The sequence below is a fragment of the Phoca vitulina genome, unplaced genomic scaffold, assembly GCF_004348235.1.
Source record: "Phoca vitulina isolate PV1807 unplaced genomic scaffold, GSC_HSeal_1.0 scaffold7, whole genome shotgun sequence".
Lineage (NCBI taxonomy): Eukaryota > Metazoa > Chordata > Mammalia > Carnivora > Phocidae > Phoca > Phoca vitulina.
Genome location: NW_022589710.1, coordinates 34889103 through 34907991, shown reverse-complemented (window position 1 = coordinate 34907991; position 18889 = coordinate 34889103). Strand labels below are relative to the sequence as shown.

The following is an 18889-nucleotide window of genomic DNA, read 5'->3' as shown; positions in this document are numbered from 1 at the left end:
TTAAATTTATTCCTTTTCATGCAATATAGTTAAAATGAAGAAACCAGTGTTATATATTCTGGAATGGTGCTAACACATTATAAAAAATACAGAATTACCAATACCTAACTGTGCCACTTTAATTCTCCTGTGATTACTCAAATGTGATTTATCTTACAAACATACGTGAGATTGGTTGTATAACTACAATGCCTAGAAAGGAAGGGTTAGAGAGGTAAATCAGGAAGAAAGCTTACTTTCAAAGGAGCTTAGAATTCAGGGTAGGAGGCAGAGAGTTAAACAAATAACACAAGGGATTGAATACAGGTGGGAGGAATGGGGTGGGGAAAGAGAGAAAACCCTGATTGTCAATAGAATCATCCTGAAACTTCCAAATGGAAGTGCCAGTGATAAGGCCCAGTTTATACTCCCAGGGATATAGGGCTGCGAGCAGAAGCAGGTGGAAGCCACTGCTCCTGAGTCCCAGTGATGTGGCTCATGGTCAGGAGCCCACCCTACCCCAGTTTAAGGGACCCAAGGTTGTTAGAAAGATGTATACAATCCTCTAGACCTGTCACATTAATTTTTCTGAGCATAGGTGTATTAATTTATCATACTGTCTAAGTTTTTTCCAGAGTCTATTATTCATTGGTTTAAGATTCTAAGTTTATGGAAACCATGTTATTTTATTGGATAGAAATTAAATTAAAAATGTGTAATCTATAGGGGGCGCCTGGGCTGCTCAGTTGGTTGAGAGTCCAACTCTTGATTTCAGCTCAGGTCATATCTCAGGGCATCAGGCTCCTCCCTTAGTGGGGAGTCTGCTGGAGACTCTCTCTCCCTCCCCCTCGGCCCTCCCCCCCACCAACTTTCTCTCTCTCTCAAATAAATAAATAAATCTTAAAAAAAAAAAAAAAGAAAACGTGTAACCTATAGAAATAAAGATGTACTATTTTATTTTTGACTTGACTTCTGGGACTGCTGTGCTATTCTAGAGGTTCATAAATATTGCAGATGACACCTCCCTGCCTATCTTTATTGTCTTTTAGTAAATGAAATTCACCATCCTTTAATGTGACCCTTTCAGGAAAAGGGCTGCAAAGGCTATTGACACCTTTTTAATTCAAACTGCACATTAAAATTTTAACAACATTTTCCAATACTAATATTTTTTACATTAAACATTTTGTTTTGTAATAATTACAGAGTCACGGGCAGTTGTAAGGTATTACAGAGAGGTCCTGTGTATCCTTCACGCAGCTTCCCCTAATGGTTACATCTTACCTAATTATAATCCTATATCCAAACTAGGAATTGGACACTGGCACAGTCTGTGTTTATATTTCTAAGTCATCTTATCTCCGGGGTAGTTTTGTAGCCACCACTGCAATCAAAATACAGAACTATCCCATGACTACAAAGATCTCCCTTGTGCTGCTTCCTTCTAGTCATATCCTCTTCCCTGCCATCCCAGACTATCCCCAGTTGCTGGCAACTGCTACTTTGTTTTCCATCCCTATACTTTTATTTTAAAATGTCTTGTGAATAAATTCACCTAGCATGAAAAAATGAAAATCTTTTATCCAGCATAATGCCCTTGAGAACCATCCAAGTCATTGTGTGCATTAATAGCTATCCCTTTTTATTTCTGTAGAGTGTTACATGATATGAACAAACTATGAAACAGTTTGTTTCACCATTAAGGGGCATTTTAGTTGCTTCCAGTTGTAGGCTATTACAAATAAGGCTGCTGTGAATAATTGTGTACAGGCTTTTGTGGGAACATTAGTTTCATTTGTTTGAGATAAACGTTCAAGAGTACAAATTGCTGAATCATATAGTAAAGTATGTTTAATATTTTAAGAAACTGACAAAATGTTTTTCAGACTGACTGTATGATTTGACATTCCTACTAGCAATGCATGCAAGATCCAGTGTCTCTGAATCCTTGCCAGCATTTGGTATTGTCACTGTTTTCTCTTGAGCTAATCTAATAGGTGTATAATGATATCTCACGATGGGCTTAATTTGCACTTCCCTAATGGCCAGTGATGTTGAACATGTTTTCATGTGCTCATTTGTCATCAGTATATCATTTCCAGGGAAATTGCTGTATTTGTCATTTATTTTATTGAATTTGTTTTTTTAATGTTGAGTTTTGAGAATTACTTATATGCTCTTTTTAAAAATTTTATTATGTTATGTTAGCCACCATACAGTACATCATTAGTTTTTGATGTAGTGTTCCATGATTTATTGTTTGCATATAACACCCAGTGCTCATTGCAATACGTGCCCTCCTTAATACCCATCACCAGGCTTACACACCCCCCCACCCCCCATTCCCCTCTAAAACCCTCAGTTTGTTTCTTGGAGTCCATAGTCTTTCATAGTTCATCTCCTCCTCCTATTTCCCCCCCTTCATTTTTCCCTTCCTTCTCCTAATGTCCTCCATGCTCTTCCTTATGTTCCACAAATAAGTGAAACCATATGATAATTGACTTTCTCTGCTTGACTTATTTCACTTAGCATAATCTCCTCCAGTCCTATCCATGTTGATGCAAATGTTGGGTATTCATCCTTTCTGATGGCTGAGTAATATTCCATTGTATATATGGACCACATCTTTATCCATTCGTCTATTGAAGGGCATCTTGGCTCTTTCCACAGTTTGGCTATTGTGGACATTGCTGCTATGAACATTGGGGTGCATATGGCCCTTTTTTCATTACATCTGTGTCTTTGGGGTAAATACCCAGTAGTGCAATTGCTGGGTCATAGGGTAGCTCTATTTTTAATTTTTTGAGGCACCTCCACACTGTTTTCCAAAGTGGCTGTACCAACTTGCATTCCCACCAACAGTGTAAGAGGGTTCCCCTTTCTCCACAACCTCTCCAACATTTGTTGTTTCTTGCCTTGTCAATTTTTCCATTCTAACTTGTGTAAGGTGGTATCTCAATGTGGTTTTGATTTGAATTTCCCTGATGGCTAATGATGATGAACATTTTTTCATGTGTCTGTTAGCCATTTGTATGTACAGAAGAATGAAACTTGACCATTCTCCTACACCATACACAAAAATAAGCTCAAAATGGATGAAAGAGCTCAATGTGAGATAGGAATCCATCAAAATCCTAGAGGAGAACATAGGCAGTAACCTCTTCGACATCGGCCACAGCAACTTCTTTCAAGACACGTCCCCAAAGGCAAGGGAAACAAAAGCGAAAATGAACTTTGGGACTTCATCAAGATAAAAAGCTTCTGCACAGCAAAGGAAATAGTCAACAAAACAAAGAGGCAACACACAGAATGGGAGAAGATATTTGCAAATGACACTACAGACAAAGGGCTGATATCCAAGATCTATGAAGAACTTCACACACTTAACACCCAAAAAACAAATAATCAAGTCAAAAAATGGGCAAAAGACATGAATAGTTATATTCTCTAAATATGAGTCCTTTGGAGGATGTGTGGTCTGCAAAGATTTTCTCCCAATCCATAACATGTATGGACATCCACTTAATGGCATCTTTTGTAAGGTGAAAGTATTTAATTGTGATTAAGTCCAATTTAGAGACTTTTTAAAAAATAGATAATGCTTTTCAAATTATATCTAAAAGCTACTCATGAAATTCCAGGTTCTGAAGATTTTCTTCTATCTTCTAAAAGTTTCAGATTTTTGTGTTTTACACCTTAACCCTATAGGTCGATGAATTAGTTTTTGTAGAAGGTATGAGACAGGTTGACAATTACTTTCTTATCTAGAGATGTTCAATTGTTCCAGAACCATTTGCGGAAAAGGGTATTCTTCCTCCACTGAATTATATCTGCATCTTTGAAAAAATCAGCTGGTCATACAAATCTGTTCCATTTATTTATGTGTCTGTTGTCTGTTGCTCTACAATACCATATGATCTTGATTATTGGAGCGATATAACAAGTCTTGAAATTGGCTAGAATAATTCCTCCCAATTAATTCTTTTTTTTTTTTTTTTAAGTAAGCTCCATGTCCAGCATGGAGCCCAATGCAGGGCTTGAACTCATGACCCTGAGATCAAGACCTGAGCTGAGATCAAAAGTTAGATGCTTAGCAGACTGAGCCACCCAGGCACCCCTCTTATTTTTTAAAATTACTCATAGCTGTATTAGTTCCTTTGCTTTTCCATATAAATTTTAGAATAATTTTGCCTATATCTACCTATAGAAAATCTCATTGAGATTTTGATAGAAATTGCATTAAACCTGTGTATAAATTTGGGGAGAATTAACATCCTTATTATGTTGAATCTTCCAATCCATGACTATAATCTATCTCTCTATTTATTTAGAGATTTTTAAAATACATTTTTTTTAAAGATTTTATTAATTTATTTGACAGAGAGAGAGAGAGGGAACACAAGCAGGGGGAGTGGGAGAGGGAGAAGCAGGCTTCCCGCTGAGCAGGGAGCCCGATGTGGAGCTCGATCCCAGGACCCTGGTACCATGACCTGAGCCAAAGGCAGATGCTTAATGACTGAGCCACTCAGGTGCCCCTTTAAGATACATTTAATTAGCATTTTGTCATTTTCAGGATATAAGTATAAGTTGTACTGAAGATATATGATGTACACATAGTGATTACAGGTAGTATTACATTTTTATTATTTTATTTTATTTTATTATGTTATGTTAATCACCATACATACATCATTAGTTTTTTTTTTTTTTTTTTACTTTGGTAAAGCCTCTTATATTAAGGATATAGACTTCTGCCTTTTACACTCATAAACTGTGATAAGTGCAAGAGGGAGGATCAAGAATTACAGAAATAACATTATTTGTAAAGAGAAATAAATAAGAAACTCCCAGGTGATAGTATTTTCCCTACAGCCCAGGGTGCCTGTTCTGTTGAAAACTTTTGTTCTCAAAGCAATCGTTCCTGTTTAAGAGATAACCTTTAATGCAAATTTTTATCCCCTTTAAAATGGATGCACACAGTGTTTTAGCCTAGGCTCAAAGCTGAGTATTCTCCCATCATTTTAATAATTGTTTAGGCATGTCCTATGACAATTATACCGAGTTTCCTCAAACAAACCCCCACCATCACCACCCCTATGTTCTGCTTGTTCATATTCCCTTTACCCTTTTCTCTGCTATTATCACGTGTATCTCTGCTTGTACTTGAAAGTAAAAAGCAATTCCAGATTACAGCCAACTCAATGGCCTTGCTCCATAGTATGGCCCCTGATGAAGAGACAGAAAAGGGGAGAAGCATGAAGGACCATCATGGGTTGAGATCAGGCACTACCAGAAGCCCAACTTGTTTTTTAAAAAGAGGCTCTTAGACATGTTCCCAGCAGGTAAGTCTTGACTGGCTTGGAGAACAGGAAGGACTACTTCACAAACACCACAGTGTTTGAATTTCTAGAGGCCACCCAGGCCAAGAAGACATCCCTGCAGTGCTTCACCACACATTCATTGCTGCGGTATTCATTGTCCCAGTCCTTACTCACAACAGGAGGGTTCTCACAACCGGGTCTCACACGTCGAGGCTGGGGTGAGAGTGTCACAGGAGACCCACTCACCAATTCAACATCCATTTGAGAAGGAGACTCAACCTCAGGAACTACATCTGTGATTGTCTCACAGATTGTCTCAGGAGAGGTTTCCTCCACCGTGTGGGCCTCAGGGCTATTGTTCATAGGCCACCCAGGACTACTTTCCACAGCTGGTGGGACTAAGGGCATCTGCATTTTCAGAGTGGGTGGAGGCACAATCTTGATCTGCAGAGGAGGTGGCTGTTGCTGTAAACTGATCCGAACTTTCTGAGGTGGAGGCTGTTGCATGGCCTGCAGTGGGAGAGGCTGCTGCAGAATGGTCACTTGCTGCTGAGTGGGGGGCTGAGGCATCTGTTGCAGTGGAGGGGGTTGTATTCGGGGTGGAGGCAGGTGCATAGAAGCAGCAGCTGCTGCCGCCGCCTGCAACACTGAGCGAGTGACAATTTGGGCTTGTTGACTGGGTGGGATAGTGGCTGTACTGGTTTGGCCTAGTTGGATCCCCCAGGAGGTCACCACTGTGGCTGGGATAACGGTAACCATCCCTCCTTGAGACATAGTAATAGAAGAGGGCAACATCTGTTTGGTAATAATCAACTTGGTGATATTGGGCTGACTCCCAGCCCCAGAAGATGCCTGGTTTGCCACAAAGGAGGAAAGAGTGGAGTTAACAATGGAAGGGGACAGGGCAGGGGGCTCTGTTGAGGCTGGTGCTGGAGATGCTGGGTCAACAGTAGCCATAGGAGGTGGAGAAGGTGTCTGTGACGGTGGCACTGGATCCAATTCTACTATTTCCACAGTGGCCTGACACTCTTGATTGTCTTTATATGCAGCCAGAGGCTTCAAATACTCTTTCTTGGCAGCTTCAGTTTTCCTCTTATACACCTGGTTTTGCTCCTCTCCAAGACTATCCCACATGGAGGCCACAATTTTTGAAACCTCCCCAAAAGTGGCATTGGGATTCTGTCCCTTAATGGCAGCCTGTGTATCATGGAAGAATAAAGCATATGCTGAAACTGGCTTCTGAGGTTCATTAGGACCTTTCTTTTTTCTCTTCTTTGGGCCTTCTGCTTTTTTCTTGCTTCTACCACAACTGTCTTCTGGCTGAGAAGTTGCCTCTGGAAATCTTCAACACCATCCTCATGAAGTGAACTAGTAGGTGAAGGGGTGGTTGAAAGACAATCCTCAGGTGACTGGTCAGGTGGCAGGATGGTGCCACCCCCTAAGCTCAAACCAAGTTGAGAACTCAGTTCTGACTGATCAGTGGTGGTCAACTGGCTATGCCCCATCAAGCCAGATGTCATGTCTGTCATTGGTACATCAGTTGTAACAGGTGGGTTGGCACTATACTGAGTTCCTATAGAATGGTCCAAGTCCATGGTCAAGCCCCCACTCAGGAGCCTGCCGCCCTGCTCCATCAAGCCATGGGTCATGCCCACAGGCATGTCCGATGTCTGGACCCCATATTGGGCTGAAAAGCTGCCATCCTGAGAGGAGGAAGGGTCTGCCAGGTCATCAAAGTGGCCAACCACATCTGAGACAGCCAGTGAAGGATCAGAATCCAAGGAGATAGGTGGGACTTCAAATTCCTCATCTCCCAAGCTTGGTGTATGGAATGTCTCGGCCCCTGACAGGAAGGGGTGCGAGGGCCCTGTGATCGTCAGGTAATTGTCATTTCCTCCGGGAAACTCCATCTTCACACAACGGCTACCACCATCTCAGTTCCCTCATCGCTCCCACTGCCCCCACCCCATACATCATTAGTTTTTGATGTAGTGCTCCATGATTCATTGTTTGTGTATAACACCCACTGCTCCATTCAATACGTGCCCTCTTTAATAACCATCACCAGGCTAACCCATCCCCCCACCTCCCTCCCCTCTAGAACCCTCAGTTTGTTTCTCAGAGTCCATAGTCTCTCATGGTTCATCTCCCCCTCCGATTGCCCCCCTTCATTTTTCCCTTCCTACTATTTTCTTTTCTTTTCTTTTTTTTTTAACATATAATGTATTATTTGTTTCAGTGGTACAGGTCTATGATTCAACAGTCTTACACAATTCACAGCGCTCACCATAGCACATACCCTCCCCAATGTCTATCACCCAGCCACACCATCCCTCCCACCCCCCACAACTCCAGCAACCCTCAGTTTGTTTCCTGAGATTAAGAATTCCTCATATCAGAGACCATATGATACATGTCTTTCTCTGATTGACTTATTTCGCTTAGCATAACACCCTCTAGCTCCAACCATGTCGTTGCAAATGGCAAGATTTCTTTTTTTTAATGGCTGCATAATATTCCATGGTGTATATATATATATATATATACCACATCTTCTTTATCCATTCATCCGTTGATGGACATCTTGGCTCCTTCCATAATTTGGCTATTGTGGACATTGCTGCTATAAACATTGGGGTGTACATACCCGTTCAGATCACTACATTTGTATCTTTGGGGTAAATACCCAGTAGTGCAATTGCTGGGTTGTAGGGTAGCTCTATTTTCAACTTTTTGAGGAACCTCCATACTGTTTTCCAGAGTGGCTGCACCAGCTTGCATTCCCACCAACAGTGTAGGAGGGTTCCCCTTTCTCCGCATCTTCGCCAACATCTGTCATTTCCTGACTTGTTAATTTTAGTCATTCTGACTGGTGTGAAGTGATATCTCATTGAGGTTTTGATTTGGATTTCCCTGATGCTGAGTGACGTTGAGCACTTTTTCGTGTGTCTGTTGGCCATTTGGACATGAACAGACATTTTTCCAAAGTAGTATTACATTCTTAATTTGGTTTCCTCAAGTGTGTTGCCATTATACAGAAATATAACTTATTTTTGTATGTTTATCTTGTGTTATGTGACCTTGTTGAACTTACTAGTTCTAGGAGTGTTTTTGTAGTGTTCTTGGGGTTTTCTATGTTGACTATAATATCATCTGCAAATAGGGATAGTTTTACTTCTTTCTTTCTGATCTATATGCCTTTTATTCCTTTTCTTGCCTTGTAGCACTGGCTAAAACAGAGATGAAAGAAGACACTGGGTGGTTAAGCCCTCTTCAGGGAAACGATGAGGAGTCTAACTTGGAAAATCAAAGGGTACAGCTAGGTTATCAAACTCTTGTATCAAACTCTTTAAAAAAAAAGATTTATTTATTTATTTGAGACAGAGAACGGCAGGAGGGAGAATCTCAAGCAGAATTCCTGATGAGTGCAGAGCCCGAAGCAGGGCTCAATCTCATGACCCAGAGATCCTGACCTAAGCAGCTGAAATCAACAGTTGAGTGCTTAACCGACTGAGCCGCCCAGGTGCCCCTCAAATTCTTGATAAGGTGCAAGAAGGGACTGAAGAGATCGTTTATAAGCACAATGAGAAAGACCTCTTCTTATTTAAGAAGAAAATTATGAAAGTAGTATGACACATTGGATAAGAAAGCTACAGACCAAAGCTTTTCTTAGTTTTTTTCTTACTTTTCCCCCAAATCACTCATATTTTACATTTTGAAATTTATTAGAATTTTAATCCCATTTTACAGTTTAGATTCTAAGATTTAAAAAGCAAGTCAAAGGGCAAGAAGTTTCTTTGGCACTGGTTTTGAAGTTATTTATTTTTTAAGACAAAACAAATATGCTTTATTTAAAATTATTATTTTTACTTTTTCACTTTTTATTTTCTCATTTTTGTTAAACAATAAGTCTATACTTTTTCACAAATTCACCTTGCCCAGAGTTATCAAACATTTCCTTATAGAGAAATCTATTAGAAGATGTTTAAAGGAGCTTCTTCAAACCAAATCAAAGATGAGTGATCAAGAAAAATATTTCTAAATAATTTCTAACGCTTGACAAATTTTAGTCACTCACTATAAGTACAGTACTTTCCTACTCACTATAAATAACAGTAGTAAAGACAAACACAACAGCTACTTTAAGCATATTTATAAGAGCTATGTACGGTGGAAATTTTGTTAAGTGTTAAAAAATATAAGCAAACAATAGACAAGCTGAAAAATGGGGTTGTAGTGGGTGGTTGAAGCATCTCTCTGTTAAATCATGTCATGAATGCTTCCCTCACAGGCGGAGTTGCATCATTTCTTAGGGGATTTTGTTGTCATGACAACAAGTTTTACAGGAGCATTTTCAGATTCCATAGTTAGAATTGCACAAAAAAGAGTTTGATACAATGAACACAGGTGAGCTTTAGTGATTACATTTGGATAAAGGTCCCCTGATTTTTCATAGTCACATCCTTGAAAAAATTAAAAATATGACCTTTCTTTCTTTTTCAGAGGAAGGTCATTTTACTATAAAGTTATTTTTTCCTCAAGAAAATGAATTTAAAAGACTCCAAACTGGGGACCCTTGGGTGGCTCAGTCAGTTAAGCATCTGCCTTCTGTTTGGGTCAGATCCGAGGGTCCTCTGATTGAGCCCCACACCTGGCTCCCTGCTCAGCAGGGAGTCTGCTTCTCCCTCTGCCCCAAATGACCCCCACTGCTGCGTGCTGCATGCACATGCTCTCTCTCCCAAAAATAAATAAATAAAAATCTTAAAAAAAAAAAGACTCCAAGTTGCCTCAGTTTAAATACTATTAGATTTCAAGGTAATTTATAATGGATAAGACATGATGACATCTAATATATAAAAAGACTTAAAGTTGTAGTCTATTTCTTATAGCGATGGATTTTGATAAGTAATAGTAAGCTAAATATAGTTGTGAGTATAGGTTGAACATGAAATACTGTTAAGAATATGACAGTAATCTGCATTGGGCATTATTTTATACTACTTGAAACTCTCTCATTAAAATCTCTTGAAAATCTCTCATTAATGTTGGAAAAAACCCACCTCTCTGGTTGTCCTATTTCTCTATTGCAAATTGCTTCAAGATAACTGGCAACTCTTTGTGTTAATTCCAAATGTGCACTCCTATTATATTGTTTTGTAGTTGTGCATTTATAGATAACCATCTTGAAAACAATTAACACATCAAGTTTTATCTTAGAATGTTCATAATCATCTTATTTCTAAATAGAGAGGTGGGCAACAAATCAATATTTTGTGCTTTTAAAAATCTTTTTTTTCTATTTCTGCTCACTACTGGAGCCCCATCCATTTCATCTGCATTCCAAATGCCTCAAAACTTTTAAGGAGACTTCAAGAAATACTAAAAAAAAAAATACTTCTGATTACCTTTCATGGGTCAAGACTTAGTTATAGATCCTACTATAGTTGTAAGAATGACTGGGACATGTTGAGTTTTAGCAGGGTGGCAATATGGCTGGCCAAATATACCGGGTTACCTTTGCTAAATAGAAGTAGCAGAATGAATTTTGGGAGATGATTTCCAATACAGATTCCTAGTAAAATTTTTATGATGCTGTTTTATGCTTAATATTCCAAAGTAGTATGTGAAATAACTGAATGCTTCAATTAAGAAACTACTTGGTAAAACCATCCTTTTCCTCAGTGTGCAAGACACATAGTTAATTCACTTAATGGGTTTACAGAGCTGTGCTAAAGGAAAGGTCTTCACTAAATTAGCTGTTAGTCTGCAGATAAAATTTTAACCAAGCTCCACATAAATCTATCCCTGAATCTCAAACATATTTATTCAAAATCTATTATTTGTGAAATACTAAGCATGATTCTGCTAGGGCAGCAACAATAAGGTACTCTTACCATTTTTTATTGGGGGAGTTTAAAATAAGTAGCCATTATTTAAGGCATGATATAGTAAGTGCTATAAAAGAGCTATGAAGTATGTTTGGAGTTCAAGAGAAGAAGGTGGCCCTGGAATCCAGCGGTTAGAACTCCAATGGATATGGTGTTGAAGCACTGGGGGAGAGTGCAGAAAGATAAGGCATAAACAGAGGTCCGTATGGAAAATGATAGCATGAATTGAGGGGAATGGCTTGACCACCTCATGCATATATTAGAGAGGAAGACAGAAAGCTTAAGGAGGCTAGAAGAAGGAGGGCCTTACATGCTTTACTAAATGGCAAATGTGTTCTGAATCTATTAAGAAAATGGTGAGCCACTGAAGGTGCAAGCAAGAGAGCGACATGATTAAAGTTGTATTATAGGACACTGAATCTTACTACGTGTGTAAAGGGAATCAGAAGCAATGAAAAATGGAGGCAAAGAAAATGAGCCAATACTTACTCTAATAGGAATGTACAGATGAAAAGTGAATAGGACCTGGATGAGAGGGCCTTTGGAGTCAAAGGTTTTGGACTTGGTGACTAAAATAATTGCATCACTATTACATCAAAATCAGGAAGAGAAACTTGTCAAGGACTGTGTGTGTAAATATAAAAAGTTCCTTTTTTGATAAACTAAATTAAAAACTTTACAAGTGAGATTATCTGAAAGGGGCTGGAAATGATAATCCAGACCAGGTTTATGGGTATTTATAAAGCCAACTCCTCATTGGTCAGTTACTAATGGTGTCAACAAGTTAATTAAGCTCAGTGTGTCTCGGTTTTATCATGGGTACATGCCTCATTGAGTTGTTATGAAGATAAAATGATTGGATACTAGTACCTAGCTTGTGGTAAGGAATTTTCACTAGTCATCATTGTAGAGATCACCATCATTATTTGTCAGGTGTTCTCATAATGGTTGTAGGGGTCAAGAAGAAAATGAGTCAGCAAAGAAGACAGAGGAAGAACGACAACAGAAGAAATGCAATGGGCTAGAGTCCATAGGGAGATGGCAGCTTGGTTTCTAGGGTCATAAGAGGAATTGCCACTAGATTTGGAAAGTAGAACATTTGAGATAATAGATTCAGAAGAGAAGTAATGGCAGACAGACTGCAAAGGGTTAAGAGGTAAAAAGATAGTGAAAAAGTAGAGGCAAGGTTATTTATCCTATTTGTTCAAATACAACTCGGGGAAAAAAACAATTGGTACTGAAGGGAAGGAAAAGAAGAAGGTTTAAGTGGCTGAATCTGACAGCAGAGGCAAGAGAAACATTTGAGATTAGTCTATTCATTTCTGTGTGCTATGAAAGGTGAACGAACGTGTTGTTGAAAGGCTGTTTTATACTGAGAGATTTTTTTGCAAGACTTCGCAGGAAAATTTTACTAGAGAACCTGGGTATACACACAGCTTTGTTTTGTTTTTAATGATTCATGCTGTAACACCATTGTTTACAAAGGGAGGCTTGTGGTAATCCTTTGAAGTTTTTATATGCTTGACAGTTATTAAATATTTTCAATAAAAGGTGGATGATAATCTAGCAGTGTTCTGTTTCATTTTTCATTCTGTTTCATTTCATGTTCTGTTATTTTTAATTCATCAACCAATAAATGTTTATTGGTCCTTTACTCTGTACAGGCAATGCTGGGTGTGGGAGACACAAAAATATAAAGAATTTCTCTTTCATTGAGTGCATGACACAGTTGGAATCTGGGTAATTTAAACACACTTTCTAAGACACTGGAGAAATATAATTTTCTAAAAACAGAAAATTTGTGTTGGTATTTATTTATATTGGTGGGAAGTTCATGTAGTTTGCTTAAAGACTTTAAATTGTTTCAGCAATGTTTTATATTTTTATCTGATTTATTCCAGAAATTTTAAGAGTGCTATCTATAGACAGACACACATATATGCACTCTAGTAACATGACTCCTTTGGGAAATGTTTTATCAGAATTACAGAATATTGTAAAAACTATATTCTTTTATTTTCAAATAAATATCATGGTTACAATTCACTGTTAAATACATTTATAAGTACAATAGACTCCATTTTTAAAATGTGACTTTGTAATTCTTATTTACCTATAAATAGTTAAGACTGAACTGCAGAGCTGAAAATATGGATTTATCCTAAATGACAGTGTCTTGCTGCAAGTTGACATGTGGAAGAGAGATGCTGTAGCCCTTTCTTTGCCAGCATGACTGATGGTAATTATCATCTGTGTGTGGGGCTGTGGCTCAGAGGATCGATCAATACTGAGGGGCAGGCCTCACCACACGGCACCCATGTGACACTGATCTTTGATTTGTGGTTGAAACCATTGTCCACTATAATTTTGCATCAGATAAATTACATATATACTTTTGTGGTTGAGAGTTACTGGTATCTCTTATTCAGATCTATATTCTCAATATTTATGTTAAAGAAGTCAGGCTGCAACCAAAACAGTCTGTTGTTAAATATTCCTTACACCTTAATGAGCAATGAGGCCATTAGGAAGCTCGAAGATGTAGGCTTTATTGACCACACAACTGCTTACCACCACAAGTCTGATATGCTTACTCAAGGCCAAAAAGTAAGGTCATACTCTACCTTCTGTCTGCTCAGTTGGCTACCCGTGCGGCCTCTTGAACAGAACTGTGCCCAGTAATGACGGTTAAGTAAGCAAAGTACGTCTTTGGTTTTCCCAGAAGCTCCTTCTCCTCTTCATATCCTCTCTCCTACCATCAGCCAGAGGCTTAGTTTCCATGTAGAAATTCATGTCAATATACAGAAATGTGTGCCTTCTTAACAGAGAACATCTTTTATATCCCTTCTGAAAACTAAGCCAAACCAAATCAAACCAAACAAGGAAAAACTTACGCTTATTTTGAGCAGGATGTAGTTTTCCACAGCTATAGATTTGTTGCCATGTCTTAGTAATATATGTGTGTGTATGTTACTATATTTCTTCTTAAGCTCAAAGACCTAAGTTCAATTTATCAAATCTCTGTGTATCTGTATGAGACATCTGAGTATGTTCTGAGCCCTTTCCTAGCTATTTTATTCTGTGAATTTCCAGGTACTTTCTTCATCGATGACCTTTGCATGCTTCAAAGGAGTTGTTTATAAGTTGTGACTGATAATTTTGTTTCTCTCTCTCCATTTGCACTTGGGACTCCTCTAATTGGATCATCAAAAAAAAAAAAAAAATGCAGAAACATCCTTCTCTTCATGTTCTTCAGTTCCTCTCCAGGACTTTAAGGTGGCAAACTTCTATTCTCTCTTCATTCTTCTTTCCTTCTTAGTTGAACTCCTACATTATGATGATGACTTCCTAGCATCTAGGATACATCTTGGCTTTTGGCAAGAGAGATTTGGAAGGCTCTAATCTAATGCCTTGGGAGACAGATGGAGGTCACCTAAGATTCTTCCCTGACCTTGTGTTCTAGTTAGTTTTCCCAGATGAGGACTTTCCTTCTTTCTACTTTCTCATTCCTTAAATCTGAGTCCTGGATTTGGTCACCTGCCTATATCCCTGCTTTGATCTTGGCATTCTCCTCCCAATCATGTATCCCTGACCTCAAACTCCAGGCTATTGTAATGGTTCTGCTATCTGCTGACAAATTTCCAAGCATCTCATTACCCAGTCCAAAACCCCATAGTGCTTTGTGTACTTAAGAGATACTCATTCTCCCAGATGCTGAGGCCACTATCTTGTTACTGCTAATTCCTCTTGCTATCTCACTTCACATATTCAGCCAATTGCCACATTCTGCAGATTCTTCACCATGTCTTGATGCTGCCCCTAATTTGATCCCATGGCTATTACTCTGAACCAACTCCCATTTTCTCTTATATGAAGTATTAGAATATAATTGGTCTTATAAGCCCTGATGTTCTCTCATTCTAATTGTTCTGGGTCCATTCCTCTGTGATAATGACCATGATCCTCACTGAAAGAAGTAGTAACTTCTTCTTCGCTATCTCTATACCTACTGACTTTAAGAGAGTAAGACTCACACTATATCAGAGCCATATTTCTATATATGCCTGGTGCTATTTTCAGTGCTTTACAAATATTAACCAATTTAATGCTTACAACAACCCTATAATCCTACTTTTATAGAAGAGAAAACTAAGGCACAGAGATGATAAGTCACTTGTTCGAGGTTGCCTAGCTAGTACAATGATAGAGTCAAATTTGACCCTGGCAGTCTAACTTCAGAGTCTTATATAACTTCTCTAATTAAGATTATTTATTATCTCCTCTTCAAGGATATTCATAAATATTCAACAAATTGTACATAAAATAGCACTAATTACCTGGGTTCACTTCTTGCTTTAAAGAAACTTTCCATTTTCCATTTTGAATACCTAGTGTTATTTAGACAGGTTTGTTTTCTCTGCTTTGCAAGACATGAAGTATCTTTGGATATTAGTTGTACTAGTGATATTTGCACTCAGTCTATGCAAGTTATTATTAAAATCTAATAGTTTAGGATATAATACCTTGAAATAACAAGTCTTCAACAAGGAGAAACTAGAGTGAGGAATAAGAGGCAGCTGTGAAATACCAGAGGGCTTCAAAAATAAGCATATTTTATGTATATATATTAGGAAAGCGGCAGAAGGTATCTGAGGTCAGACAAGGAGAGAAAAAAGGAGGAGCAAAGTGCAGGATCGGTTCAACTTGCTCAGGGGAAAGCAATGGATGGTAAACTGTGAACTCCGCAAGTGTCCTTTTGGCATGGGAATGCCCTTACTATTAATTGGACACTAGCGTTGCATAAGGAATCCTATGTAATTTGGTAGGATGCATCTCCTTTTGAGCTGGTGTAATGTCAAGAGATAAGAAAAAATGAGAGAAATGCAAGAAAATACACAGGGAAACACATTTTCTAAGTGAAAAAAATTTAAGTAACCTCAAATTTTCTCTCATAATATTTGCTCTTGTGATGATTAAATGTGACAAGGTTGAAACCTGAACAAACTTACAGTTGAATTATTTATTCAAATTTGGTCTAAAGACAGATTAATATGTAAAACTCTTTCCATTGTCATGGAGAGAAAGACATTACTCTAAAAATAGCGACTATTAAAAAATGTGCTAGACTGTGGGTAGAAAGTGTCATTCTCCTTGCTGTGTTTTTAACATCTGTAAATATGATCTCCATGGCATATTATCCACCAGGAGTGTGCTATTTCACCTTTGGTGAGGTACTTCTTTACCTCCTATTGATTTGTTTGATTAGTAAAAAATGAAGGTTAAAGGATGGCATTTGCTATAAACACTAAGTCAATAACCAAGACCTGAGACACTTTCTGAACCTTGAATGGTACATGAGAAAAGATCCTTTTTAAGAAGCCCTTTTATCATCTCTCTACTTCTTCTACTCATGTATAGAAACATGGAGCCGAGAAGCACAGAAAATGAAAGAAAGGATCAAAATAAACCAAAGTTTTGCTCTATTCAACGATGATTGTGACTCCCATTTGTACTTTGTTTTTTCCTAGAATATCACACACTCCTATACACAAATGTATGTGTAAATATAAAATGAAATGCTTTGGGATTATCCTAGTAGCCATGCTTATCTATGAGGCAACCAACAGTGGCTACATTTACAGATTCCTTATCATGAAATAAAGCAACATCAAAAACAAACTGAAAAACTCCTGAATCTTATATTTGCTCTATTTTTATATTCTTTGTGTGGCAGGAATGCCCAGCATTTTATACCCTCATTCAAGGCTGATAATTAATTTTTAATAAAAGAACACAGTTGTTTTTCAAAGATTAGTTCTTATTAGTGACTAAGTATATATTCTGTTCCAGAAAAAAAAAAAGAAAAGAAAAGAAAAGGAAAGACATCAAGCTGAGATGGAGATGAAAGGGATGGAGATGAAGATGACAGAGGGCATAACCCATTTGGATTCCTCAGTTCCACTCAATCAGCATTCCAGCAAGGGTTTGGGTGAGTAGGCAGCTCTTCACCTTCTTCTCTGGGCTTCCGAGTATCCTTGAACCACACTAGATGGTCCTCACAAAGCAGCCATGCAAACAGCCCTCAATCCAGAATGCTAGCCAGGACTACTTGGGGTGGGCTAGTTCTGCTTTGTTCCCCACACTGAAATGCAGTGAGTGAAGATTATTTTTTTAAGAAATCTTGGATCTTTTTAAGAAATTGTTGAGATTAGTTTTTAAGAAATCAAATTATTGATCCTTTGGGACAGGCTAACTATTAAACATGATAACTTTCTCATTGGCATATCCAGAACTGATCACATCTATGCCTCTGAGGGCTCTTTCCAAGCTGGTTCAATTTTCTATCTCTGGAGTGACTGTCTGACACCCTGTAAACACCACAGTCTCAGAATCTTGCTTACTTTAGTCAGTATTTGATCCCTAGAGAGACCATATATATATATTTTTAACACCTTCTTCCTCTGTAGGGCAAAAATATTTATGATAATAATGATGTAATAATCAAAAATAATTATTTCCAGATTCTTTCTTTAGTTTTATAACAAATAATTAAAAATGAAAGATAAAAATTAATTGAAAATAATTATTCAAATTCAGTAAGCCAGTTTACCTATGAACTAAAACTTGCACTTACCAAAGAAAAATATACCTCACAGTTCATACTTTGTTTTACTGTTTTGACTTGTAAACAAATAAAAACAATTATAATATATATCATTTATATATCTTTAATTAAAACTCAACAATAATGTTGAATATATTTAGAACTTAGATGAACAAAAACACTTCATGAGACATATGTTTATCATCGATGTTTTAGGAGTTCCCAATTAATGGTGCTAATAAAATGCAGACTCCTTTTTATTTGGTTTTATTATTCTTTTCAATTCTTTAAAGTCAAAGCATCCCTTTAATGCTGCACCAGGAAAGAACTCTCTCAACCACTGGCCTTGGTACCACCCTGCTTGTAGAATATCCCTAGTAGCTCAAATTAGCATCTCTTATGCCCTTTCACATAACTGAAAATAATTTAGGTCAAATGAGTACTTTCTGGTGCATAACAGCCAGTCACACACACACACATACCAACGCCCACACGTATTTCTTACAAATAGTAATATATAAATGATCTTCGTGGGATCAGAACTTTTACTATAAATGTTTCTTTCTGAAACTCCCTATGAGAACAATAGTTCTGTCTGATCTACCAGTGAGCCTCAGGATAATGGATAATGCTGGCCACAATGTGATTTATCCTCACATTCCCTCTGGAAATCAGCTTAGCCCAATTCTCTACTGTTACGCCAAGCTTCAGGACTGAGAAACCTAGAAATTTCTCTCTGCTCATAGCTCAACTAGAGAACAGGTTTTCCTGGTCCAGATTAAAGGGATTACAATTATACATAGATGAAAGTATAATGATCTAATATTCATTTTTAAGCTGTTACCTCCAGTGAAGGGGAACAGAAAATAGAGTATCTAGAGAAAGGAACATGCATGAATATCATGTTAATAGCTTTCTTGCTGGTTAGGACATCGTGAGCAAATAAAAGTAGTGTAATAATTTAGCAAGACAGAGGGTATTAAAATGAATCATTACCAAAATGGAACCTAAGCCAATATTGCTGATGTCCATTCCTTTTGCAAACTCTATCATGTGGTGGAGTGGGAGTTTTTATTTGCTGAGTTGTGAAGATCTGT

General features: G+C 37.9%; 1 protein-coding gene across 1 annotated transcript; it reads right to left on the bottom strand.

Annotated features, from left to right (window-relative positions):
* Positions 1 to 5307: 5307 nt before the first annotated feature.
* On the bottom strand, positions 5308 to 7228 carry LOC116633041 (TOX high mobility group box family member 4-like). The gene is given in 2 exon segments (XM_032405263.1): positions 5308 to 6580; positions 6583 to 7228. Coding segments are annotated over 2 exon segments (1854 nt in total). The 5' UTR covers positions 7211 to 7228; the 3' UTR covers positions 5308 to 5354.
* Between the last annotated feature and the right edge of the window lie 11661 nt (positions 7229 to 18889).